Source organism: Heterocephalus glaber, unplaced genomic scaffold (assembly GCF_053883595.1).
Source record: "Heterocephalus glaber isolate CG9 unplaced genomic scaffold, H.glaber_assembly_v1.0 deba00001532, whole genome shotgun sequence".
Taxonomy (NCBI): domain Eukaryota; kingdom Metazoa; phylum Chordata; class Mammalia; order Rodentia; family Bathyergidae; genus Heterocephalus; species Heterocephalus glaber.
The window spans coordinates 25,846,260-25,873,689 of record NW_028258330.1 but is presented as its reverse complement, the minus strand read 5'-3'; the positions used below and the strand labels follow the sequence as shown (position 1 = coordinate 25,873,689).

At 36.7% G+C, this 27,430-nt stretch overlaps 1 protein-coding gene and 1 pseudogene across 18 annotated transcripts in view; one reads left to right on the top strand and one right to left on the bottom strand.

Moving 5' to 3' along the window:
• Ncoa6 (nuclear receptor coactivator 6) overlaps nt 1–27,430 on the top strand; it is a 95,054-nt gene that overhangs the window by 24,400 nt on the left and 43,224 nt on the right. For 17 of the 18 annotated variants that reach the window (XR_015442016.1, XM_087188910.1, XM_004867903.4 and 14 more), the window contains 4 exons: nt 7,971–8,076; nt 13,565–13,846; nt 15,352–15,507; nt 21,697–21,819. Coding sequence is in view for 17 of the 18 variants with exons in the window: in XM_087188910.1 (XP_087045036.1) it covers nt 13,612–13,846; nt 15,352–15,507; nt 21,697–21,819 (514 nt within the window). In the remaining variant the exon portion in view is untranslated. Of the gene's footprint in view, nt 1–6,874; nt 7,216–7,970; nt 8,077–13,564; nt 13,847–15,351; nt 15,508–21,696; nt 21,820–27,430 lie in introns of those variants that run through there. The other variant, XM_087188905.1, reaches the window with a different exon arrangement.
• LOC101706360 (splicing factor 3B subunit 4 pseudogene) lies at nt 654–2,135 on the bottom strand (annotated as a pseudogene).

Sequence of the window (27,430 nt, the reverse complement as noted above, 5' to 3'; positions counted from 1 at the left end):
ATAATATACAGGGGATAACTTCAGTTCCTTTGCACTTACTTAAACATGTTCTGTGAGCAAGTATGTGGTCTATTTTGGAGAATGACCCATGTGCAGCTGAAAAGAATGTGTAGTCTGATTTTGTGGGGTGGAACACTCTGTAAACATCTGTAAAGTTCATTTGTTCAGGAGTTTGATTGAGTTCTAGTATTTTGTTGCTTATTCTTTTCTTTGTCTAGTTGATCTATCTATTTGTTTTTGGTTTTTCGGGTTTTTGGTACCAGGGATCGAACTCAGGTCCTTGCACTTGCACAGCAGGCAGCGAGACCACTAAGCTAAATCCCCAGCCCAATTTATCTATTTGTGACATTGGAGTATTGAGGTCCCCCACTACTATTGTATTAGTGCGTATTTGATTTTTCATGTCCATTAGTATTTGTTTTATATAGTTGGGCACACTAGTGTTTGGTGCATATATGTTTATGATTGTCATCTCTTCCGGTTGGATTGTTCCCTTTACAAGATGTAGTGTCCTTCTTTGTCTCTCTTAATCAGTGGTTTTTTTTTTTTTTTTTGAATAAACAGTATAGTTTTATTTTCTCTGGGCACTTTCAAAACACTTAGGATGAAAATAAAAAAGACAAAGCTGTGAAGAAATTTACATTAAAAAGAGGAGGTTGGGCAAGGGCAAGTCCCCAGTACCCAAAAAAAAAAGAGGAGGTGGGGGAGGCTGAGAGAGATTTGTGCCTTAGCCACAAGGAACTACAACAACTCTGACTGGTCCAAGGAATCACAAAGATGCTAGGGGAATATGAGGAAAGAAAATGAGAATCTACTGAGGGAGAGGGCCCCGGAGTGGGCCACGAGGAGGAACAGGAGGCCGGGGAGTAGGTCTGGGTGGAGGCAGGGGTCCCCGCTGGTAGCCATAGGGAGGGGGTCGTGGAGGCCCAGTGTATCCGTGTGGGGGCATCAGTGGAGGAGGCCCTCGAATACCATGTGGAGGCATAGGACCTGGGTGACCCATGGGAGATCCAAACGGAGGCCCTCGGGGGGACATGCCCATGGGAGGAGGTCCAGGGTGAGGCATTCCAGGTGGCGGCCGGGGCAGTGGCTGTCCCCCAGAGCCTGGAGACCCAGCATGGGGATGTCCTAAGCCATGGGGGCCATGGTGGGCCAGCTGCATCTGAGACATCCCTGGATGGGGCATCCCAGCTGGTGGGAAGGGGTGAGGATGCAAATGTCCATGACCAGGATGCCCGGCCCCTGGGGTTCCTGCTGATGGGGGACCATGTCCTCCAGCCCCAGGAGGCATAGGTGGTGGGGGCATAGCTGGCAGTATTCCAGGTGGGAGCGCTCCGGGAGGTGGTACTGGCAGTGGGAAGGAGCCAGGAGGTGGCATGCCTGGTGGAGGAAGCCCAGATCCCAGTGATGATACTACAGGATTGGGGGCAGAAGGTGGAGGGGGTGCATCAGCGAACAACTGATGAGGGCAGTCAGCCTGAGAGAGCAGGTTCTGGGCTGCCAGAAGTCGTTCAGCTGCTGAGCCATGGTGCTCACCCTTAGAGTCCTTCTTGAAGGCATAAGACACAGTGATAGGGCGATTACAGAGATACTGCCCATTCATGGCCTCAATGGCTGCATCCGAAGCATCAAACGAAGCAAAATTAATAAAGGCATAACTTTTGGAGTTGCCTGTGTCAGGGTCCCTCATAATCTTGGGTGTTTGTAAGATGACCCCAAAGGTGCTGAAAGTATCATAAAGCAGCTTCTCATCAATCTCTGGGTCCAGGTTCCCAATAAAAATGTTGGCCCCTATATCCAGGTTTTTGTTATGAGCTGATGCTTTGTTCACTCTTATTGGCTTCCCATAGAGTTTGATCATGTTCATAATTTTAATGTCATAATCAGCATCTTCCTCACTCAAGAATTCAACAAAGCCATAGCCTTGGTGCTGGCCAGTGACTCTATCCTTTGGCATATGGGTGTTGACGACTGGCCTAGCCTGGAGAAAGAGTTCCCACAGCAGTGGTTCACTAACCTTCTCGTCAAGGCCCCCCACATACACAGTGGCATCTTGATTCCGTTCAGAGATCGGCCCTGCAGCCATGACGAAAAAGGTCCCGCCGTCTCCAAGTGGCAGCTCCGCCCTCTGACCTGTTACTCTCTCTCTTAATCAGTGTTGGTTTGAAATCCACTTGATCTGCAAAGAGGATAGCTACTCCTGGTTTTTTTTTGGTTTCTGTCGCATGGAGTATTGTTTTCCACCCTTTAACTTTCAGTCTGTGAGTTTCTTTTTAAATTAAGTATGTTTCTTGTATGCAGCATATTGTTGGATCTCGCTTCTTGACCCATTCTGCCAGTGTATTTCTTTTGATTGGTGACTCGAGACCATTAACATTGAAGGTTATAACTGATATGTATTGACTTATCATTGTCATGACTTTTTCTTTTTGTTGGATTCTCCCCCTTTGTGTTTAATTTCTTGTTGTGCCCAAATAGATTCATTCTTCTGGGCTTCCTGGGGTTGTGATCTTCATTTTCTTTTCCTAGGATATTGTCTGAAATTTTTTGGAGTGCTGGTTTGGTATTCATGAAGTTCCTAAGGTGCTCTGTTATGAAAATATCTTATTTCTCCATCAATTTTGAAAGATAGTTTTGCAGGGTACATAAATCTGAGTTGGAGGCTGTTTTCCTTTAGGGCTTGGAATACGTTACTCCAAGCTCTTCTTGCCTTGAGTGTTTGCATTGAGAAGTCGGCTGTGATTCTGATGGGCTTTCCTTTGTAGGTGATTTATTTCTTTTCTCTAACTGCTTGTAGAATTTTGTTCTTCTGTTGGGTTTCTGGAATCTTAACTATTAAATGCTTATGTGTAGATTTTTTTGATCAAGGCTATTTGGAGTCCTATATGCCCCACTTATCTGTATGTCAAGTTCTTTTCCCCTGCTTGGGAAGTTTTCTGCCATCATTTCTGTGAACAGTTTTTTTTTTATGTTGTCTACACTCTATCCTGTTCCTTAATTGACTCCAATCAGTCTTATGTTATTCTTCTTTGCATCATCTAGCAGCTGCTGGATTGATTTCTCATGGTCCTTTACTATTTTAAAGAAGATTCTCTTTTCCTGGTCACTAATTGCAATCTTTTCTTCTATATCTGAAATTCTGTCCTCACATTGGCTCGTTCTGCTGTGTAAACTTTCAGTGGAGTTTTTAATCTGGAAATCTGTTTGCATCTGTTGTATGGATTCCATTTGTTTCCTATGTTGGGATTCCATCATGTTCCTCAGCTCCTTTATCTTTTTATCTGTGTCCTCTCTAGATTTATTAATCATGTCTTGCACTATGGACACGATCTCTGCTGTTATCTGAGAAATTATTTCTGATTTCATTTTTTCCAGTTCCTCTTTTGTTGCCAGTTCAGGGAGTCCAGGTGGTTGAGTATCAGAGTGTTCCATCTCGTTTACCTTTGGGGCTGCTTTAGGTGATCTGAAAGTCTGGTTTTGAGACTTGTTTAAGTGTCTTCTCATTTCAGCAGGGTGGCAGGGGTGGGGGTGTGCTGCTGGTGCCCACATGGCTCGCCTCAGTGCTGGGGGCAGTGGTACTGCAGCCAGGAAGGTTCATTTCCTCTCCTCGGTGCTGGGGTCCACTTCCATATGAATTTTAGAATTAGGTTGTCTATTTTTTAAAAAATTAGTCTGTTTGTTGAGATTGGTCAATTCTAAATTAGAGAAAATTAATACTTACGAATTTTTTATCTAAGAACTTGGGATGTCATTCTATTTGTTTAAGTCTTTTTTTTACATATATGTCCTTCATAACTATTTTTAGGTTTTCTTCTTGTAGTTCTTTTCTTCTTTTTAATTCATTCTTGCTTATTTTGTTTTTGTCATTATTATAACTAAGATCTTTTTTCTACTTATATTTTAATTTTGTGCCATTACTTTCCTCAGTACTCTTATTTTTCTTGTTTCATGGTTGATTTTTTAAAACATTTTTGAGAATACAATTATGTCATCTGCCAGCAGTGATCATTTTACATTCTTTTCCCCAATTTTTAAATCTTTATTTTTCTTAATTTCACTTATGTCTTTAATACAGTACTTAATAATATGTCATAGGTTCCTATGTTCTTTCTGATTTCTGTGACAAATCTTTCTCCATTAAGCAAGCTCCTCACCACCTCCCCTCAGGGATCAAACCTAGTATCTCACCAGCGTAAACGCTGTACCACCGAGCTATACCACTAGCCCTGACTTTTGGGCTGAGAAGATGTATTTTATCTTGTTAAGGAAGTTTTTTTAAAAAATTCATTTGAGGAATGGAGCATAGTGCTGAGGCCCCTCAGCCAAAAAAATGTCCGTCTGAGGAGATCCACAAGTTCTGTGGGGGGACTGCAGCCCGCCTGGAGGAAGGCAGCCTCTGAGCCTGCCTGCGCGGCCTGAAGGAACTTTCACAGGAGGCTGGACCTGCAAGAAGTGGCTGAAGATGAACCCCCAACAACAGCGCATGGCTGCAGTAGGGACCGACAAGGAGCTGAGTGACCTGCTGGACTTCAGTGTGATGTTTTCCCCACCTGTTAATAGTGGGAAAACCAGACCAACGACACCGGGAAGCAGTCAGTTCAGTGCATCAGAACTTAGAAGATGATGAAACACTTTCCACCTTTCTTTATGAAGCCAGAATTAACCTGATTATGTAAACCAGACAAACAGTAAACAATGAAGGAAGGACAAAGGAAAAGAAAACTATGGACCAATTTACCTCATGAACATATTGCATAAATCCTCAAAAAAAAAAGCAAACTAAATTCCACTGTTCATAAAAGGAAAATCATAAAACAAACTACAGCTAACATACTTAATGAAAGAATGAAAGTTTTCTTCCATGAACAAGAACAAAGCAAGACTGTCTACTCTTAACCTCTCTCCAGTTCAGTGTTTTACTAGAAAATCCTGGTCAGCATTAATATGGCAACAAAAGGAAATAAAAGAGGAGGCGATTGGGAAAGAAGAAATAAAACTGTTTCCATTGACAGACAACATAATTGTCCCAAAGAATCTTCAAAAACCTAGAGTTTAGCAAGGTCACAGGATATAAGATACACACACATAACCCCATCCCCATCCCAGTCTTAATTCTCTGTACATCTGGCCCTCCATTTCTTCTGGTTCATTATCTGCAGATTCAACCAACCCTGGATTAAAAGTATGTGAAAGAAAAAAAAATTCATTTGAAGTTTAAAAAAATTATAATTGAGAGTTGCTGAATTTCATCAGATTACTTTTTAATATCTTATACAGAAGATCACATAACTTTTTCCCTTAGATTCCTAATACTAAGCCTTCCTTGTAGTCCTAGAATTTCACTTGACTATGATGTATTATTATTCTTTTAATAAACTGTCAGAACCTATTTAAAATTTTATTTAGAGTCTCACATCAGTATCAAAGAGACTGAGCAATGTACAAGATTGGTATGTAGCTTTCTGTTTGCAATTTGTATTAGCTTTTAATTTCATGTTATATTTGCTTCATAAAAGAATTAGAAAGTGTTCAGACATTTATATATTTATAGATATGAAAACTTTCTAATTCCTTTGATACGTGCATATACACACAAACTTAATTCCTCTAATATATACATATACACATCCATACTCTGAAACAGTTTCAGACCATTAGACTTACATGGTACTTAAAAGGTTAATTGTGAGCAAAGCACAGTGGCACAGGCCTGTAATCCCAGCTACACAGGAGACTCAGGCTGGAGGCTTGCAAGTTGGAGCCTAGCCTGGACAATATAGCAAGACTCTGTCTCAAAAACTAAAAACTGGTGATATAGCTCAGTGAAAATCCATTTCTTTTTTGGGGGTACCAGGGATCAAACTTGAGACCTTGCGTTGGTGAAGCAGGTGCCGGAACCACTGAGCTAAATCCCTGGCCCTGAAAATCCATATTTTAATCCATGGTGCAGCTGAAACAATCCATTTGGTTTAGTCCATAGTAAAGCTGAAACAAAAACCAGTTAATTGTAATTTTCATTAATTTGTGCGTGGTGCTGGGAATATTAGCATGTTTACATAGTGATGAACAAAAGTTTGATCAAAATAGTCCTAGTGAATCATTTCATTTCCTTTGTTTTTATGATTTTCTGGTTTTATTATAGAGTTTTTCCCTTTTTGCTTAATTTACTATTTTCTCTCAATGTAATAATGCTTGGATTTATTTGTTCAACTTGTTTTCTATTTTCTAATTGATTTCAGTTAATCTGTATTAATTTCTTTATTTTGCTTTCTTTCAGTTCATTTTGGTTTTTTTCTAATGTTGAATCAACTATTTTTAAGTCATTAATTTTCATTCTTCCTATCCCACCATATCTGACAGATATTTTATTGCTGTGAATTTTCATTTTTACTCACTGATTTTGCTGTATTCTCTTTTCAGTTCTTATTTATATTTCTTTTTTAACCTAGTTCAAGTTTACTGTTGTTTTAAGATGGAAAGCCCTTTGCTTCTTGATTTTATTTTGAATTTATAATTTCAGTGCATTGTCATCAGAGTTATTGATGGAAGCAAAGCTATAGGAAGGGCTCTATTGTTTGTTCTTAGATTTATTGAGATTTCCTTTATGGCTTCACTTAAAAAGTACCTTTTTAGGGCTGGGGATTTAGCTCAGTGGTTCCGATACCTGCCCTGCAAGCTCAAGGATCCGAGTTCAATCCCCAATACCAAAAAAAAAAAGTACCTTTTTAATGAGTTAAAAAATAATTAAGGGAGCCACCCATGGTGGCACATGGTTGTAATCCCAGCACCTGAGAGGCTGAGGCAGGAGGATGGGGTTCAAGCCAGCCTGTGATACATAGAGCGTTCAGGGCCAACCTGAACTACATAGTGAGACTCTGTCTCAGAAAAACAAAAAATGATAATTATTCTCTAATTATTGCTTATTAAAATAACTACTAGTATATATATCTAAAAGTTCAAGATTATAAATCAATACTTGGCAATAATGTAAACTCATGGCACTCAAAGATGTTGTAAACTGATGCTCTCTTCATTAGGTACATATTTTTTTCCTGAAGCATGCCAGAATACATTTGGCGCGTATAATTTCTCTGTCTGCCATAGAGAGTACTTCAGAACTGGAATTGGGCATGGTACACACCTGTAATCCTAGCATTCAGGAGGCTGAGGCAGGAGGATTCATGCCCATCACTTCAAGCCCATCCTGGGCACATAGTGAGTTCAAACCAGCCCGAATTACATAGCGAGACCCTGGCTCAGAAAAGAAACTTCAAGAACTTAAACAAATTTTAATGAAAAATATAAAATATATAGATACTTGGATAAAATAAAAACATTTATACTTTATGAAATTTTAAAAGTAAATTTGATATTCTTTTGGAAGAGTTGGGTCTTGTATTTAATGTGTTTACAAATATTTTGGTTCTAAGTATCTGTAAACTGTGTGGCGTGATATTAATTCATTTTGACAGGAATGAAGGTATAAGGAGTCCTCTGAGGTCTAGAATTTTAGTCTAAACTAATTTTAGACTAGAATTTTAAACCAGGACCTTTGCACTGAGCTATCCCCTCAGCCTTCTTTTAATACTTTTTTATTTTGAGACAGTGTTTCACTAAGTTGCTAAATTGCTTAGACTGGGCTTGAATTTGCAATCCTTCTGCCTCAGCTTCCTTGAATGCTGGGCGTACAAGTGAGCACCACTATGCCCAGGTTGGTAATTTTAAATGAAAATGGTGTTAATTCCTGAGTTTTGTTTCCACACTTGAATACTAGCTGACAAAGGGTTTAAGATCTTAGAAAACAAATACTCTGTAAGTTTAATGAAAAGCCTGTGTTAAAGTTCTCTAAAGATACAAACATTAATTTGATAATTTATGGTATTTGCATTGAGTTCTGTTGCAAAGATAGGTCAGCTCTGAAATTTCTGTGTAATACTGTGGTTTTTATATCCCCCCACTCCCCTGTTTAGAATTTTGATTTGGCTGCTACCTTGAAATAGAAGCCCTAAAAATGCCAGCTTGTTTGGACTTTGAAGATGACCTGAATAAATGACAAAAATTAAGAAAGATATTTCGGTGAGTGAAACTATATGAGATAAACCCCAAAGAAATGTTATCCTTTTGGTTTTTTACAGTATTATCTGTCCTTTTGGTAAGGCTAAGATGCATATATTCTTCTTAGAGCCATTGAATAAAATGTAAGTGTCATTCTTCTGTTTTTTAAATGGGGTGTCTACTGCAAACTTTTTTTTAAGGTAGATACTTATTATTTCTCATTTTACATTTAAGAAATCTAAGGCTTAGCCAGGGATATAGCTCAGTGGCACCGTGCCTGCCTGGCAAGTGCAAGGTCCTGAGTTCGATTCCTTGTACAAAAAAAAAGAAATCTGAGGCTTAGAGATGAAAATAACTTGCTAGGTAGGAAGTGGCAGTATATGACTTTGAACCATGTCTACCACAATATTTGCCTTCAGTTCTCTTATTGTTAATCCACACTTAAATCTTGTAGTACATACAAAAAAGATTTTTTCTCATTGGCATTTACCATCTTTTCTGAATTTTGGATTTAATGTCATCAACAATAAATACACAAGTAGGGACAAGTTACTCAAATAGAAAGCCAACATTCTGAGTATAGTACAAAAGTTAATTAACATAATCATGATACTGGACATAACTCAAATACAAACTGCCTAATTATATTTTTTTAACAATGAAATAGTAACAACAACAAAATAGCTTAGTTGTAGCAAAGCTATCAAAGGAACAAAATAAAAACAATGCTAATTAACAGGCATTGCTTCCACTCATATTAGTTATCTCCTTTAAACAGGAAAAACTACCATTAGTCTAGTGGTTCTCAACCCTATCTGCGCAGTAAAGGAATAGAGGAAATGAATGGTGCCTAAAACAATATCTAGGGCCCACCTCAGAGTAATTGAGCATCTCTCTAGAATCCGGCCCAGGCAGAGATACTGAAGTGCAGCCATTGTCGAGAACTACAGGTCTAAGTAATAAGTAATAAAAGCCATGCCCTCAAAGTAATTCAAAACCAAAAAAACTGGTCATATATTTCTTCCCTCTTATCTTGGAAAGAGGGAAGGGCAGACACTGACAAAATTCTCTGATCTTTATCTGTTTTAGCTTGCACATATCTACTGAAAACTTTTTTTTTTCTTCAGTACTGGGGATTGATCTCAGGACCTTGCTCCTGCAAGGCGGCAGGCACAGTACCATTGAGCTAAATCTAAATCCCCAGCCCCATTGCAAACTTTTAAATGTAGTTTTTGTCCTTTTTTTTTTTTTTTTTTTAATAAAGTTGACCTTAGGTTTCATTGGAGAAGACAGTAAAAGAACAATACATTATGACTGATTGTTAAAATTTATGCTGATTAAAACTATAATAGAAGATCTCAAGCAAATATCTTTGATTAAAAATAGAAATAAATTTATTTGGAAAATTGCACACTCAAAGCAGCACAACTTATTGATGCTGTCTAGATATGAGGGTTGCTAAAATCCACCAGAAATTAGTTTTTATCCTTAAATTTATGTTACTCCTGTAGCTTTTGTATAGCACTCTAGTAACAGATCCTGGTATTCTTCCCCTGGGGATTGTATCATAGTGGGTTTAAGTTGGTCCAGGGTATTCTTAAGAAATGCTTCATGAGGCCACATGAACGCTATGTACTGTATTTGATAAGTCTTTTAAATCTCTTTTATGTATTATTTTTTGTTAGGCTGGCCTTGAACTCCCAGCAGTCCACTTGTCTCAGCCTCCCAAGTGCTGGGATTATAGGCATGTGCCACCACACCCTACTTACAGATCTCTTCTACCAGATGATAGTTCTCACTCACTTTGTTCCTTCCCGACAACCACTCACTTATTGAAGAGATCAAGCCAGTTGTCCTATAGAAATCCTACACTCTGGATTTTTCTAATTATTTCTTCATGATGCTACCTAAGTTATACCTCTATGTCCTGTTGAGGAATTATTAGAAACAAACAAAAAAGACTTATCAGAATAAGGTTAAATATTTTGGTAAAGAATATTTTATAGATAATATTCTGTACTTAGTATGGGACATAATTTCTGGTTGTTTCTCTCAGTGATGCTAAAGTTGTTCATTCATTCATATAGTGACAGTCAAATCTTTCAGTTGTAAAGTTACAGTTTTCTCTTTGCCAACAGCAAATCTCTGGGATGATAGTTTGGCATTATTTGAATATCCAGTTCTCTTTCAGTTTTTCATACATGATTTGTCTTAAAGATCTTTGCCTATGAATTATTTTATTAAGGCTTAAAAAGTTGTAACTTTTTAATCATTCTTTTTACATGTAAGTTGGCGTTTTTCTATAAAAAAAATTGATTCCTAGTTGATTTCTTCAAAAAAAAGAACCCTGAACAAGAATCATTAAATGATCTGGGAATTTATTGTGTGGTAAACAAGATAATTGATGATTAATTTTTAACAAACTCAGAAAGATTGTGCTGTCTTGTGACAGATGTACATAAGTGAGCAAGTGAATTTCTTAAAGTAATACCTTATAGTCTGTTTTCTCTCTAAAATTCATGGCATGATCAGTGACCTGTTAGGAGACCATCAAAGTTCATGGGTTGTTTGGTTTGGTTTGGTTTGGTTTTTGTTTTGTTTTGTTTTTTGAGACAGGGTCTCACAATGTAATCCAGGTTGCCCTTGAATTTATATGTAGCTCAGGTTGGCCTTGAACTTTTCGGTGATTCTTCTGCCTCAGACTCCTGAGTGCTGGGATTACAGATTTCCTGAGTGCTTGATGCACCATCAAGCCCACCTTAAAGTTCAGGGTTTTTAATTGTTCTCCTTCTTTCCAGTTTATGATTCTTTTGGGAAATGTTTTTTTCAAACTTACATTCTTTTCTTGCAGTTGCAACTTTGGAATGACTGGTAAATAGCTGCAGTTTTTAAAGCGGTTCAGTGATCTGTCTTTTGTCCTGCTTTTTTTTTTTTTTGGTACCGGGGATCGAACTCAGGGACCTTGCTCTTTCGAGGCAGGCACCGAAACCACTGAACTAAATCCCCGGCCCTTGTCCTGCTGATCAGCAGCTTTTAAGCCCTGAAAAATCTTTATTAGTTTTTTGTTTATATACCACTAAAGTTCGTTAGAATTTGTAAAATGCAGTTAGTAATTAAATAAAGGTGGTAGTTTCTATAGGAAATTGCTGTTGTGCTTTTTTGCCCTCCCCCACCCCTAAGAGCTGTACCACTTAAGAACATCCACTTTTTTTTTTTTTAATTTTAAGATAGGGTCTTGCTAAGGTGCCCACATAGAATTTGAACGTGATCCTCCTACCTCAGCTTTCCTCAGGATCACAGGCATGAGCCACTGGCCCAGCTTTTATTTCTTTACCCAGATCACATTGTGCTACTGTGTCAGTCACAGCTAGAAAGGATATCATTGTTTAGATTGGTTTTTAGAAAGCTTTTCCTCGCAAATTTTATTTACTATTTAATGGAGAAAAGTTAAACCTTTTTTTTTCTTCTTTGGACAGGGGTTTTGCTAAATTGCCCAATTTGGGCTGAAACTTGCAGTCCTGCTGCTTCAGCCTCCCCAAGTGCGTTACAGGCATGTGCCACTACACCTGGCTAAATTAAACTGTTTTTAGAAGTTTATACTATATTTTCCCATTTTTCCAAGTAATATAACCATATTACAGCATAGTTTTCTTCTTTTTTTTTTTTTTGGTGCAGTGTTAGGATGGAACCCAAAGCTCTATGTACCAGGCATGGTGGTGCACACCTGTAATCCCAGCACTTGGGAGGATGAGGCAGGAGGATTGGACAGCATGGGGTACATAGTGAGTTCAAGGCCAATCTGAACTACACAACGAGACCCTGTCTCAAAAACCAAAAAGAAAAACAAAACCAAAAAAAAGCTTTATGGATGCTAGGCAAGTACTCTACCACTAAGCTGTCCCCAGCCCTGTTTTTTTCATTTCTTAATGATTTACAGCATATTGGGGATTAGGAAAAGAAGATGTATCAGTGATCTTACCAACCTAAAATAATCACTGTTTGCATTTTAGGTGATTTATTTTCAGCATTTTTCTTATTCATCTTTTTTTCCCTAAAAAAGTTATAATATGGTTTACATAGTGAATTTTTTAAAATTAGATGAGTTGTATGAAGTTCTTTTTCTCTTCAGGCTTAATAATTTTCCTTTTCTTTTAAAATTTTAATTATCAGTGCATATTAATTATACAAAAGAGTGAGTTTCATTGTGACATTTACATGCATATAACGTACTTCGATTGTATCCACCCTCCCTACTACCCTCTCTTAGCCTTTATTCCTTGAGTGAGGTCTGAGTTTCCAACCCATTCTTGCACAGCAAAAATGCTGAAAATTAATGTTTATTCATTTACTTTTTTTTTTTTGGTACCGGGGATTGAACTCTGGTCCTTGCGCTTGCGCAGCAGGCGGCCAAATCACTGAGCTAAATCCCTGGCCTTCGTTTACTTTTTAGTTAAGAATGTGATCTCTGATCCCAAAGCTAATGGAGGAAATAGCCACACTATGTGATCTTCAGTACGTGCTCTCCTCAATGGGCAACATAACTGAAAATAGCAGAAAATGTAACTTCTTTAGATCTAAAAGTTAAAAAGTAATTTCTGCCCAAGACACAATTCTTTGCCTCCATGAAATATACTAAACACTTAATGTTCCTTTTACAAAAATATTAAATTTTTTTTCTTAATCTTATTTTCAGCCATAGCACCACTATTAACCCTTTAAGAGTTGTTTAAAATGGTTCTCATGAAACAATAGGATTTTAGGTGATCTTCAGATGCTTTTAGTTGGCTAAAGTTGTGGTTTGGAGATTGGAAAAAGGCCTTTAGAAACCTTGGCTGCTCTCAAGCTTTTGTCAGCATAAGATCCCTTGCTCAGGGGTCAACCAGAAGCTTATATAAACTGATTTTCAGAAAGAATTTTTTTAGCCAGGGGTGGTAGCACACGCCTGTAATCCCAGCGCCTGTAATCCCAGCACTCGGCAGGCTGAGGCAAGAGGATTGCCATGAGTTCACAACCAGCCTGAGTACATAGTGAGTTCAAGGCCAGCCTGCACACTACAAAGCAGGACATTATCAGGCTGGGGATTTAGCTCAGTGGCGCTGCTGCGTGTCCCGAGTTTGATCCCCAGTACCAGAAAAAACCAAAATAAACAAAAGCAAGACCTTGTCTCAAAAAAAACAATAAAATGAAAAAAAAGGAAATAATTTTTTTAATTTTTATTTTTCTCTGAAAGTATTTTTCTTGTGGTCTTTTGTACTTGCCTCCTGATATTCTAGTCTTACAAAAAGGTAGCATACAATATAAAAGAAAATTTAAGACTGGTTTATTTTTATTTGTTAACTTTAAGAATGAATTATTTTTAAAATATCTTAATTAAAATAGTTTTAACTTCTGTGTAATTTCTTAATTTTTATGATACATCTTATTACTTTACAAACAAATTACAATTTTCACAGAACTATGGATTGTTAAATTCCTTATAGTACTCTTTTTGCATCTTCTCTTTTGAAAGGTTTTCTCATTCTCCACTTGGCATATGCTTCTGGAATAATATTCACCATGGTTTTGGATGATCTCCCAAACTTAGAAGACATCTATACTTCCTTGTGTTCATCAACAGTGGAAGACTCAGAGATGGATTTTGACTCTGGACTAGAAGATGATGACACAAAAAATGATAGTATTTTGGAGGATTCCACAATTTTTGTGGCCTTCAAAGGAAATATAGATGATAAAGACTTCAAATGGAAATTGGATACCATATTAAAGAATGTTCCCAATTTATTACACATGGGTAATTTGCTTTAATTATTATTTCTTGTTAGTCTTCTGAAGTGTGTTCCCTTCCACGGTTATCTTGAGTTTTACCAAGTTTGCTAAACAAGGTTGAAAGGTTGATTTTAAGCACAAAGTTGGGGTGTTAGGATTTTTAAAAATAGAAATGCTTTTGTGTTTCTTTGCGTACAAAGAGAAACTGAATAAAGTATTGCTTAACATAAAAATCCTTACCTGCTGTAGTAAATAGAAGTAATTCTCAAGACCCAGATTTATTTATTGTTTTTAACTCTGATCTGTTTCCTTAACCTGTAAATTGACAAGGTTAAACTCAATCTAATTGATTTCTCCCTTATATAATTACCTTTTTACTCTGTTGATAGTGTGTTTTGATGCACAGAATTTTTATTCTGTCCAATTTTTCTATTTTTTCTCTTGTTGATTGTTTTTCACGTGTTTCATGTGTTTCATGTGTTTGTTTCTTTTTTGTCTTTGGTGTCGTATCTGTAAAATCACTGCCAAATCTAGGGTTGTGAAGATGATACCATATATTTTCTTTTAAGAGTATTTGATATTTGTTAACTTTTGTATATGGTGTTAGGTCCATCTTCACTATTTTGTATGTGAATACCTAGGTTTCCCAGTAATTCGTTTTTGTACCTTCTTTTAAAAATATTTCTTGAAATTTACATTGAAATTTACATTATCAGAATTGCTGTAATGCTAAAATACAGTGTTTATTAACCTAACTGCAGATTAGTTGTCAAACTTATATTGACTTTTTACTTCAGTTTGGCACACTTATAGAAACTGCGCTCTAGTTTAAAGTAGGGAAAAATTTAAACATTAAAGTTATTAAAAAATCAAGACTTATTCAGCCTTTTTTAGATTAAAGCATGTAGAGATCATTGAAAGAAGTGTTTCATCTCTATGAATAATTTGCACAGAGATGCCCAGTGAATATTTAAATATGAGTTCTAAGGGCCGGAGATTTAGCCCCCCCAAAAAATATATATATATGAGTTCTAAAATTCTAATAAATCTTTCTTTTTTAGTGCCATTCCTTAAATTTAGTGGATCATAGCTGCAAAATTCTCTTAATATTCTACAGCTGACATATCTGAATCCAGTATATTTATAAAATTTTATTTGAAAGTTGAAGCATATATATTCTCAGATTCTCTATTCACATTGAACTGAGTTCAGAAGTAAACATTTGTTAGCTAATTTACACTTTTCTCTTTCATATATTCCTTACCCCATCTTCTTTCCATTCATTCATTACCTATAGTGTGCTAGATACTGGGCTAAGTTTCTTTTTGCATATATAGTATTAGTTTTTCATGGCTTTAGAGAAGAGAAAGGTGTCAGTTTAAAAACCTGTTCTTGGTCACCGAAGTACTAAGTGGCAAAGCTAGGATTACATTTGAAGTCTGCTTAATTCTGAAGTCTAAGTTCTCCTTGTTCCATATCTTCTAATAGCTATAAAATTACTAATATTATTCTCTTTCCTTTATGACCAAGAATCTAGCAAGCTAAAAGTACAGAAGGTGGAGCCGTGGAACAGTGTGCGTGTGACATTCAACATCCCCCGGGAAGCAGCGGAACGGCTACGGATCTTGGCTCAGAGCAACAACCAGCAGCTTCGGGATTTGGGGATCCTCTCCGTTCAGATTGAAGGTCTTTTTACTTTTCCATGTGCCCATTTTGACCAAAATACAACAGTAGAATATAGCATGATTTCCAGATTACCATGTAGCTCATGTAACCTGTGCTTCATATTGCAAGACCTTAGGACAGAGAGAAATTGAGGCTATTGCTGGGCCCCCGTGCTCTTTAATATCTGTATCCTTAGCCTCTATTCCTTTGGCTACTTTTGGCCATCTATCTCAGACTTATTTTACTGGTACCCTGAACTGATTTGTCTTTTAAAGAATATATAATTTTATCCAACATAGTCATACACTCCTATAATCCCAGCACTCCAGGAAATTGAGGCAGGAAAATACCAGGTTTGAGCACAGGCTGGGCAACTTAGCAAGACCCTGTCTCAAAATAAAAAAATTTTTTAAAGGCTGGGGATATAGTTCAGTGCAAAGGTTCTGGATTTATTACTGTACTGGAAAAAAATATCCAATTTCAATTGCTTCCTTCTACCAAATAAACTTTTAATATTTTGTTCATTCATCTAACAGAGTAGGAGGTCCTAATAGTCCTTTTATAACAAAGGTCATTTTTCAGATACTTTCACTGGACTAACCCTTTTTAAAATAAAAATATGGTCAACGCAGACACACACATATACACTAGGCTTAAAACCCTGTTTGCTGCTGTTCAAAGAATAAAGACCAAACTTTACCACAACCTAAGGTCTTGAATGTCTGACCTTTACCTTTTTATCCAGACTTATCTGGATAACTCTACTCTCTTACTCAGTTTTCCAGTGTCTCAACCTTTCTTTGTTTCAAATGGCTTAAACATACAATTTTTTCATCTTCCACAGGTCCTTTGCATTGATTTCTTCAGTATATGGAGTTCCCCTACAATTCCCTTTCTCCTAGTTAGTGTCTACTCAGCCTTCTAGTACTAGCCTAAGTCTTGATCTATTTTCTGAATACCCTACATCAGAATTCTTTGTAGTATGTTCTCACAAAAGTCTCTTTTTTTTAATCTCAGATCATTTATCTCTCACTTTCATTAAAGCAGTGATTTGATTCTTGTTTTATTTACCCATAGATTATAAGCTCCAGCAGGACAGGCACCAAATCTGGCTTTTCTAATTGCTGTATCTCTGGCTTGCCTGGCAAATGTTCGACTCTTTAGTAAACATGTGTTGAATGAAAGCAAAGGAAGCATACAGTAGTACCATTTTGTTTTAGCACTTGTAATATAATGATAAATAAAATATGGTCCTTGCTGTTATGAACGTAAAGGAGCTTATGACCTTAGTAAGGGAGACAGACTTGTGATAGATATAAATACCAAATATAAAACACATAGGGATTTCTTCTCTTTTGGGGGACCCAGTGAACCAGAACTTTCTCTTTCTCTTCTGTGTTGATACAAACAAGTGGCAACCAGTGATTCCAGCCTTCCCTTCTACTTGTGGGCCAAACCCTACTGATCCTATGCTCACTTAGAACCTAAATGCTCAGTGAAACCTGAGCAGCTGAAAAGTTTATCATTTAGGAACGACACATACGTTGTGCAGTCTAGGATTGTAGGTTGCTGTGCCCCAAGAGGGGCAATACCAACAAAGGTTATTTAGAGTTATTTGTAGATTGAGCAATGCAGTAATTTTATCATTTGATAAATGAGGAAATAATGGCTTAAACAATAACCAGTTTATTATGAAAAATATTGTTGGATCATCTAAAAGGATCCAGAAAAGTAAAATTAATTCACAGCAATCTATACGATAAACTGGTAAGTAAAGCAAAGTCAAACAACTATTGGATAAAATAACAACATATAACCTATTTATACTTTAGGAAGTACATAGCTTTTTTTTTAAACCCCAGATGTTTTACAGTCTGTTACCTGTGTGCCTGAGTTTTGGTTTTGGTTTTGGTTTTTTTGAGACACTATCTCAGTGTAGTTTAGGCTGGCCTTGAACTTGCTATGTAGCCTGGAACTTGCAACAATCCTCCTGCCTCAGCCTCCTGGCTACTGGGATTACAGGTATGCACCACCACACCTGGCACCTCCGTGCCTGAGTTAAAAGAGCTTTGGAACCTTAACTGGTAGGGCTTTGGCTTTTTGCTGAAGAAGAAAGCACCAATTTCTTTTCTTAATCAGACCTACTTCCTACAAGTTCTTGAAAGGGTAAAATACTGGCTTCTCTTTAATATTATAGCCATAAATTAAAACAAGTACTAGCAAGGAAGCAAAATAGGTAATATATATTTTACGAAATTATGAAATTTACAAATGACAATGATTACTGTAATACCGGAAGAGTTCTTTAGTGTCCCGTGTGGTCTTCCATTCTCTTCTTTCCACACTCCTGGAAATTGAGGCAGGTGTGAAAGTTATAGCTGTTATGAACCTGGGAAAGGGGTAATGACTTTTTCTAGTTGAAGAGGCAGTGTTGCTATTGTCATGGAGTCTGCTGCCAGGATTGAGGAACAACTTATTCCTCCAAAAGTCCATTCTCCATTAGAGAATACTCCCTGTACCCTTCGTTTTTTGAGTTTTGGCTGGGGAGTTGGGGAGGGTAATCATAAGTCTGAGTTTTCTGAGGACATTTAATGACCCTTATATAAGTTTATGGTGATCTAAAGCAAGAGTCTACAAAATTTTCTATAAAGGGCCAGGAATAAATGTTTTCGGCTTTGCGGGCCATAAGATCTCTGTCACAAGTATTCAACTCTTTTGTGATTTGGCAAAAATAGCCATAGGTAATGTGTGAGTGAATGAACATTATTTAAATAAACAGTGAGCAGTGAGTTAGATTTGGCCCAGTGGATGTAGTTTTGTGGCTCCCAGTGTTCTTTACCTGTGTTTCTCTGACATCAGTTAGTTTATATGCATTTGGCAACTATGGGAATAGTAAGTATAGAATAATGAAGAAATTGTGTTTATTCGTATGTAGGTTTTTTCTATTTTTTAAAAAGGGAGCTAGTATAATAGAAGTTGAATTATAATTGTCAATAAGAAAAAATGCCCTTAGCTCAGCCACTGGAGTCCTTTCATTTCTATTTTTTAAAAATTAAGAATTAGAATTTATTATATTCAATACCTTCCCCAGACATGCATCCCCAGCCTTGCATGGCTCTCTGGTTGCATTTTTGTGCCTCCTTCACAGCTGCATCTGCATTATCTCAGCACCTTTAACCAGGCATTTCCACTCCATTGTTTTGGAGTATTTTCCTTCACTAATTGCTGTTTTTATTAGAGCTCTGGTTACCAAGCCTCTTTAAGTTTTGAGTATGCCCCAATTCTGTTTTTCCCATCAAACTTATTTTTCAGTATGAGATTTTTTTATACTATATGAGATTTTCCAGAAATGCGCTTATCATATAGAAAGTCTATAATTCTTTGTAAGCTGACTACTCATCATAGCTAATGAGCATCTACCATGTGCCAGGTACTTTTTTATGTATAAAGGACATAGTTAAGTGACACTATAATTTATCATCTAAATTAGGACACTTTTGAGAGTGAATGGCAATGTTATTAATAATTTTGTTGGAACAACATACGTAAAGAAATAAAGCAGACTTATAATTAACTTTTATGGTAATAGGGGAGGCAGATAAAACAAGTGAACAAGTAATTTCATGGGATGTGCTGTGAAGAAATAATAAGGTGTTGTGATAAGGGTGACCCAGCCTTGGATAAGGTGGTGAAGGAGGACTGTTTGGGCATGTGGCATTTAAGATTACATGAAAATTGAGAAGCTGGCTATGGAAAGAGTGCAGAAAAGTGTTTTTAGGCAGAGGGAACAAGAAGTATGTGCATGGGCCTTGAGGTAAAATGCAGCTTTGTGTGGCTAAGAAACTAAAAAATGGTGAGGCTGAACCCTTGTTATTGAAGGAGAAAATAATGTGGAGTGAGGTTAAAGAGGTAGGCAAGAGCTAGATCTGGGCTAATATGGTTGCGACAAGCCACATGTGGCTGTTAACCATTAAAAGTGTAGCTAGTCCATACTGACATATATTGTAAGTACAAAATATATTGGATTTTAAAGAATTAATACCCCCCCAAAACTAATGTAAAATAGTCCATTAGTAACTTTTGTATTATATGCTGAAATAATAACACAGTGTGTATATTGGGTTTAATAAACTGTTATTTTCATGTTTCTTTTATTTTCATAGTTATTTTCATGTTTCTTTTTACCTTTTTTACTGTGGCTTCTAGAAAATTTTATATTACATGTGTGGCTCATGTTTCTGCTGATCAGCACTAGACTAGATAAGGAGACTGTATTCTCTGTTAAGTTTGGCTTTTATTTCTAAAACAATAGCAATTTTAAGCAGAGAAGTGACATGATCTGATACCATTTCAAGAACTCTTTCTGCTTAGAATATCATAGCAAGTTTGGTGTATTTTCAGTTACTTCTCATTGATGAAAACTCTCAACACCTGTATTCTATTTCTCTTTTAACTCCTATAAGTAAATCAGAGTATATTGTATCCCCCAGTCATTATTCCCTTTTTTCTTTTTGATGTTGTTCCCTATGACTAACCTCCCTAGTTAAAATACATACAGAAAGCTGGCCTACGCCAGTGAAGGAAACTATCATACCCTCATTTCTTTCCTGCTTTATTATCCTACTGTAAACTAAGACTTTATAGTATAGCAAGACTTGGGGAATGCAGCCTTTCAATTCCTCAGCCACAGGCTAGCTATATTTTAACTGTCCACAAGGTGGTGCTGTCTTCCATAGTAACAGTAGTCAATTGTGGATTACATTCAGGAAGCTAAATTCAAGGTCTACTCACTTGAGACACTTCTAGTGCATTACCTGTTAGCTATTGTAAAGCTCAAAAGGGGTAAAATTTTAAGAATATTAAAAACCCTATACAGGGACTAGGAGTTAGCATATTGCCCATGTTTAGCATATATCAGGAGCTCTCCAGACTCACTAATACCTGTAGAGAGAACAACAGGGAATAAACGAAAGAGACAGACATAGTATACAGTTTTCATTGGGGGACCAAGAGGAAACTTATCTCTAGTGGACAGGCTTCCTGAACTCTGCTTTTATTGCTTTTATTATTCATCAAGAAGTACAGGGGAGGGTGTAGTATACTATCCCAGGGACAGCGACTGTAGTAAGATTAGAATAACAAGATGGGAACCAAGTTAGCATCTCAAAGGGAAAAGTTAAGGTCCTTCCCTACACTGGGATGTCTGTATAATTTATTGCCCTCAGTAGGAGCTGTCTTGTCTGAGGAGTGCTATGTTTATGGCTTTACACACAGCCAGAGAGTCATACTTCTCTGTCCCCAAGTCAACACTGACCTAGGGCCTGTGGGGCCTGTAATCTGTCCCCTAACCAATTCAATTATGCATTTCATGGCTGGTCCCCAACAAGCATATGTAAGACCCTGGATTCAATCTGCAGCACCCCCAGAAGCAAAACCAAAATCCTATACAAATGGTGATCTTATCATCAAGTGTCTCAGATATACAGTAGTAGCAACCTATCTACTTTGGATGAATTTCTGTGCAAGAAATCTTTCTTTATTGTAGTTATTGAAAGGAAATTGCTATTTTAGTCACTAGTATTACAGTGTGCCCATACCATCATATCTTATTTCTCTATTAAACCTACACATATCTGTACCTTCCGGTTGTAAATTCCCCAAAGGAAACCTAGGATTTTGAGAGTTTCTGAAAATGTATTTTCTTTTCTTTTTTGAGACAGGGTCTCACTATGTAGTTCAGGCTGGCCTTGAACTCAACTATGTAGCCCAGACTGGCCTCGAACTGGAAGCAATACTTCTGCCTCAGCCTCCCAAGTGCTAAGATTATAGGCATTCACCACCACACCCAACAACAATGTATTTTCTTTTGTGTGCTCATGCATATACACATACAAACACACAAATTGGTGAGGTGGTTGAAAATATTCAGAGTTCTAAGCTCCTTGTGATACTAAGCATCATTAATAATTGCCCATTTGCCCTACTGTAAGTAGAAGTAGAATTGGTTTACTTTTGTATTTCATGTAAGTAAACCTGCACAGATGGACTGAAGAAAGACACATGTAATATTGGCACACACCCCCTTTTTTGTAGTGGTAGACTTACCATAATTCTTTAAAAATACAGAAAACTAAAGCTGTCATGTTCCTTGTTAAATCAAATTTGCATTTTATTCTGATTTCTTTTTTATAATTTGACTGTCATTTTCAGGGGAAGGTGCTATCAACCTGGCTTTGGCTCAGAACCGAAGCCAAGATGTGAGGATGAATGGACCCATGGGAGCTGGAAATTCAGTTAGAATGGAGGCAGGATTTCCCATGGCAGGTGGTCCAGGTAAGACCTCCTCCTTACTCGTATGACATTTTACTAATTTCCTTTTTCGGCTTTGTTTGCTAAGGTATGATCATTTATATCCTGCAAGATAGGCAGGGCCTCAATGGCACATCTCCATCTCTGTTTACTAAATGAGGACAGTAAGACATGAGACAGTCCCAGGATTACAGAGCATGAAGCATACAGTCTTTGCAATTTTTTGAGTAAAGGCTGATGTACATTGAGCCATGTAGTAAACATTTATTGAGTTCCTGTTGTATGGCAAGATCTGTGCTAAGCGTTGGAAATAGAAATGAATAAAACATTTTCTACCCTGAAGATGTTTATAATACAGTGGAGAATGTCCCACTTTCTCTGAAGCCAAGAACTTGCAAAGCTAAGAATTCTTGTGTGCTTTTGTGAAACCTGTAAATGTGGGCGAATATGTGTCTTTATGTATTTACAATTTGAGAGAGTTATAACTGTTTCTTTCCTTTTCTAGCAATCCTGAAATTTCTTCTTTGGAGTTTGAACTCAACTCTGTGATTCACAGACTATTAGAATTAAGTTGGCTCTATTATTTAAAGTAGAGGAAGCTGCAGAATTCACAGAAAATGATTTTCCTGGGGTCAAGTAGTAGTGGCCTAATACCACAGATGTCCTAATTCCCAAATCAGCACTCTTTTCACTATATTGGTGGCTTTCAAACCTTTTCAGCTGCAAGGCCCTTTATTCGGATAAAACAGAAAAGCATAGCTGTTATGGTTGAAGCAGGGTAAGAGCCTGAAACTACACAATCATTCCATTCCCTATCTACCACCATATTTGTTGAAGAAATACTGCAGGATAGAGGAGCTCAATTTATAAGCTGTTCTGAACTACAGCTGAGCACTTGGCCATAGAATTGGAACTAATTTTTTTATCCTGAAAATTCATTTACTAGTTACCTCAAGCTGCTTACTATACTTCCTTCAGTAACAGTTTCTTCAGCTTAAAATGAGTTAATACCGCTCACCATCTTTTGAGTTCATTCTTGGAGGTAGATGAGCCCACTCATGCAGCAACCTTTTTTTTTAAAATATGTTAGAACCCAGGTTTGACGGCTAATATCTACATAGTAGATGGAAAATACCCAGCCTGCTGACTTGTATGTAGTTCTTCACAAAAGCCCGAGAATTTGGTGTTAAAGCATCCTGATGAAAAATTATAAGTGATATGGTTGCCACTACTAGAAGAACAATGCTAGAAGTAGAATGGAAAGAAAGAACCTAGCCAAGTTATATATACTTAGTGAAATAATGAATAGACCTGGGATTGACAGTCAGGAAATCTGGGCTGTAGTCTCAACTCCTGTCAAAGGACTTAATATTTTCTGGCCTTAGTTGCTTCAAAATGTCTTTAATTTTGTCCTGGAAATAATGCTATAGATTCCCTTCAGGCTTAAAATGTTAAGACTCCCATTTGTAAACTGCTGTTAACCACTTACCAGTCCAATTATTTAAATACAGGATGACCAAAACTTGCATATTTTTCATTAATTTTTATAAGATAACAGGAAATACAAAAATGACAATTTGATCAAATTTATTCAGTACAAGAATTGACTGACTGAAATGACACCTGCCCAGGTAACACTGGGATAGTCAGTATGTAAATAAACACACTGCTTGAGTGACGATTGCTTGGGGTATACTGTTAAATGGATAGCACACCAGTTGTGAGCTTTCTCAGACTAATATCTGGCAAATACTAAGCATATTTACAAACATCTCTATGAAATATGAATCATAGTGCTGTAGTCCATGACCAATATAGAAAACTTAAAATCAGGTTAAGTTGTTATTTAATGAAAGACACTAATTTTAATATACAGAATAAAAGTTCTAGGAATAATCAATTAGTCATGATCTCTAGTCACAGTAACATTTTAATCCTCAGTTATCTTTTTATACTACTGTTAGTTACTTTTTTCTTGTTGCTGAGACAAAATACCCAACACTCAGAGTTAAAGGGGGAAAGGTTTATTTGGCTTTGTAGAGGTTTCAGTCCATAATAGGCTGGCTCTGAGGCAGGGTAGCATGGCAGAGGAGAAAGTTTATGGAGGCCAGAAGGTAGCAAAGCAGCAAGGACCTTAACAGTGTTTTTCTGCTCCTTTTACCTCATCCATACTGTGGGGGATTAGGGAGGTGCTAAACCAATCACTCATGTGTAGTGGTTTGGTAATCACATACCCTTAATCCCAGCATCACACATTCCAGATTCAGCCCCCTCTGGAAAAGAAAGCCCAACTTCATCTGCATGAGGCTTTGAGGGACATATAAACACAAGTCATAACAACTACCAAGCATATATATATATATATATATATATATATACACACACACACACACACACACACACACACACACACACACACAAACGTACATACACACAGTACCATATGTGTGGTGTGGGTGTAGCTGTGTGGTATCGAGGATTGAACCCAGGGCCTCACTCATGCTAGGTGAGCACTCTAGTGCTGAGCTATCTCCCCAGCCCTCCATATTGCATATTTTAGAATTCCTTTTCTCACTTGTCTATTTGGGATCTAAAGGATGCAAACAAAATTTAATAATAGGTTAAACTAAATAGAAATTTTTCTAGGGAAAGTGACTTTAAATCCCCTCTAAAACAATAATAAATGACCTTTGGTATTGTGTATCTAGGAAATCTTGGTTTATCAGTTATTCTTGGCACTATTATTTCTTAGAATTGGCAATAGAAAATTGATTGCAAAATTCTTTTGCAACTAGAATTTATACCCTATTTTTTTGTGGCCTTATAGAACTCCAAGATTTGTGGGGATGCAATAGTAATCCTCTAAGCAGGAATTTTCCGTCTCAAAACTATTGATATTTTGTGCCAATAATTCTCTGCCCTGAATGTCCTGTGCATTGTGTAATTGTAATGTTTAGTAGTATTCTTGGCCTTCATCCACCAGATGCCAGTAACACTACTGTTCCTTCCCTGCATCTAGGACAACTAAAAATATCACCAGACATTATTAAGTGTCCACTGGGAACAAAACTGCCTGTAGGTATGAACTACAAATCTGGTCCAAATTCTTGCTTACTACTAGAAATGGATGTTATAGTGTCACTACTGAGCATGTAGTCAGCATGTACTTGATAATTTCTGGGAATAAAAAGCTCATTGTAGACTAAGAAAACCTGTTTCTATCTCTCAAGAGTTTTTTTACTGTCTAATTACCATCTTTGAAAAACAGGGTGAGATGCCTCAGAAACGAATCTGGTTTCAACAGATAAATATTTACCCTAAAATTCAGGACAAAATATAACATTTAATGCATAGATGAGCTTATAAGAAAGCAGAAGAATAAAAAGAAAGCAGAACTCACCAGAGCAAAAAAGAAGTCAAACATGAAAAATTCACCAGTAAACAAAGGAGATTTTATGAATGCTAAGAGATTTGAGTTTCAATGGCCAGGAAAGAATAGAAGATGAAATCCTGCCTTTGGTCCATGTGAAGAGTGAAGTTAGAATTCAGAATCTCTCATGAAGTCAAAATTTTCACTGAAAAATAGATTAGAAAATTGTCACGCTCTAACAAGGGAAACAAATAGGAAATTTGTCTGTCTTGGCCTGGGCTCTAATTGAGGGTTGGAAAAAATGGTGGTTGTTGAGTTATCTTCTTGCATATTAGACATTTAATATGTTAGTGAAATGACCCAGGAATGGCTAAGCTAAGTCATTAAGTGATATTGCCAAAGCTATGAAGAGGCATAGTCTCAACCCAGATCATTGCAGAGTTGAGGCCTACTATAAATGAGCTTAAAATAAATTTAGAATTAAATTTTCTTCTTCCAGAATTTTAGGTATAAGAATATGAGAGTGCTTAGTGAAATTTGTAAGAAGAGAACAAGATTAGTATCAAAGTATAAAGATATTTTTTGGGAGGAAAAGCAGAACTTGTAAAACTTTTTGAAACATTAAAGTAATTACTTACCAAATTTAAAATAGCTGGATTTGAAGTTGAATTTGAAGAAATCACCTAGAATGCAGCAGAGAGGAATAAAGACAGAAATATGAAAGAGGCCAAGAGACATGAGGATAAAATGAGAAGATTTAACATATGTTTTTAAAAAAGAGTTCCAAAAGAAGATAAAGAAATGAGGAGGGAAGGGGCCAGGGATTTAGCTCAGTGGTTCCAGCGCCTGCCTCGCAAGCGGAAGGTCCCAAGTTCAATTCCCAGTACCAAAAAAACAAAAAGCAAAACAAAAAGAAAAACAAACAAAGAAATGAGGAGGGACAAGAGTTAAAAGAGAGAATTTTTTCTAGACCTAATAAGACTTAAGTCCTCAATATCAGAAGCCTACTAGTCCTGAGCACTACAACTAAATCCATATCTAAACAGAATATTGTAAAACTACAGAATATGAAAAATAGAATGTTAAAACCAACCCAAAGAGAAGACCAATTATTTACAAAGGAAAGACTCTCAGATTCATACCTGATTTCTCAACAGGAAAGTTGGAAGCCAGGAAGCATTAAAATAGTATTTTCAAAGTGCTGAGGAAATAATTGACAGCCTAGATTTTTAAACCTAGGTATACTATCAAGGACAGTAGAAATAAAGATGTTTTCCAAGAGACAGAGAATTTACCATTAACAGACCCTTGTTAATTGAACTGCTCAAGGATGTACTTCAGGAAGAAGAAAATTGAACATAAGATGGAAGAAATAAGATTTAAGAAGGACTTGTGAGCTAAATAATTGGTAAACATGGGGTAAATCTAAAAAAGTATTGAATTACTTAGTAATAATGATCGTATATTATTAGATTTTTAAGTCAGATGTGACTGTTAACTTCTTAAAGATACGAGTAAAGTAATAGAATATGCAACTTCTAAAATAAAAATGGAAAGGTAGAAGAAGCATGATGAAAAGAAATCAATCCAGGAAAATAACATAGGAAAAAAAGTAAATAGAAAACAGAATGATAAAGTAGTCTGATTTGTCTAAGTAATTGGACTATGAACCCTGATAAAGAATAATAAGAGTAGTAATTTCAGGTTTAGCTTTATGTTCTTACAGGAAATACATAAAATATATAGGCTCAGGAAGTTAGAAAGATAGAAAAAGATTAAACCAGGTGAGTATTAACCAAGAAAAAGAACATAAATTTATTTTTACCAGATAAAATAGATATTTAGATAAAAAGTATATAAATGAATAGGAGCAGTGGTATATAATATAGAAGGAAAAATTTACCAAGAAGATAGCTAAATTCTGTGTACTTAATAGCCTAGCCTAAAAATACCAAAAGAAATACATGGAGATAGCAAATCATTTTGTTTGGTTTTAATTTTTATTTTTATTAGTACATTTTTGCAATACCTACTGATCATATTCATCATAGGGAGTTGGTACATGAAGACAACACATCTTAATTCTTTTACATCCCCTTTCTCCCATACTTAGCCCCTTACTCTATCTCTTGATCCTCTTCCCCATTTGCAAAAGATCTATCTCCTTGTTTCCTATTATTTATCTTTATTTTGTTCTTTAATTTGTTTTTTCTCTTGTTTTGTTTTGTTTTTGAGACAGAATGGCACTGTGTTACCCAGGCTGGC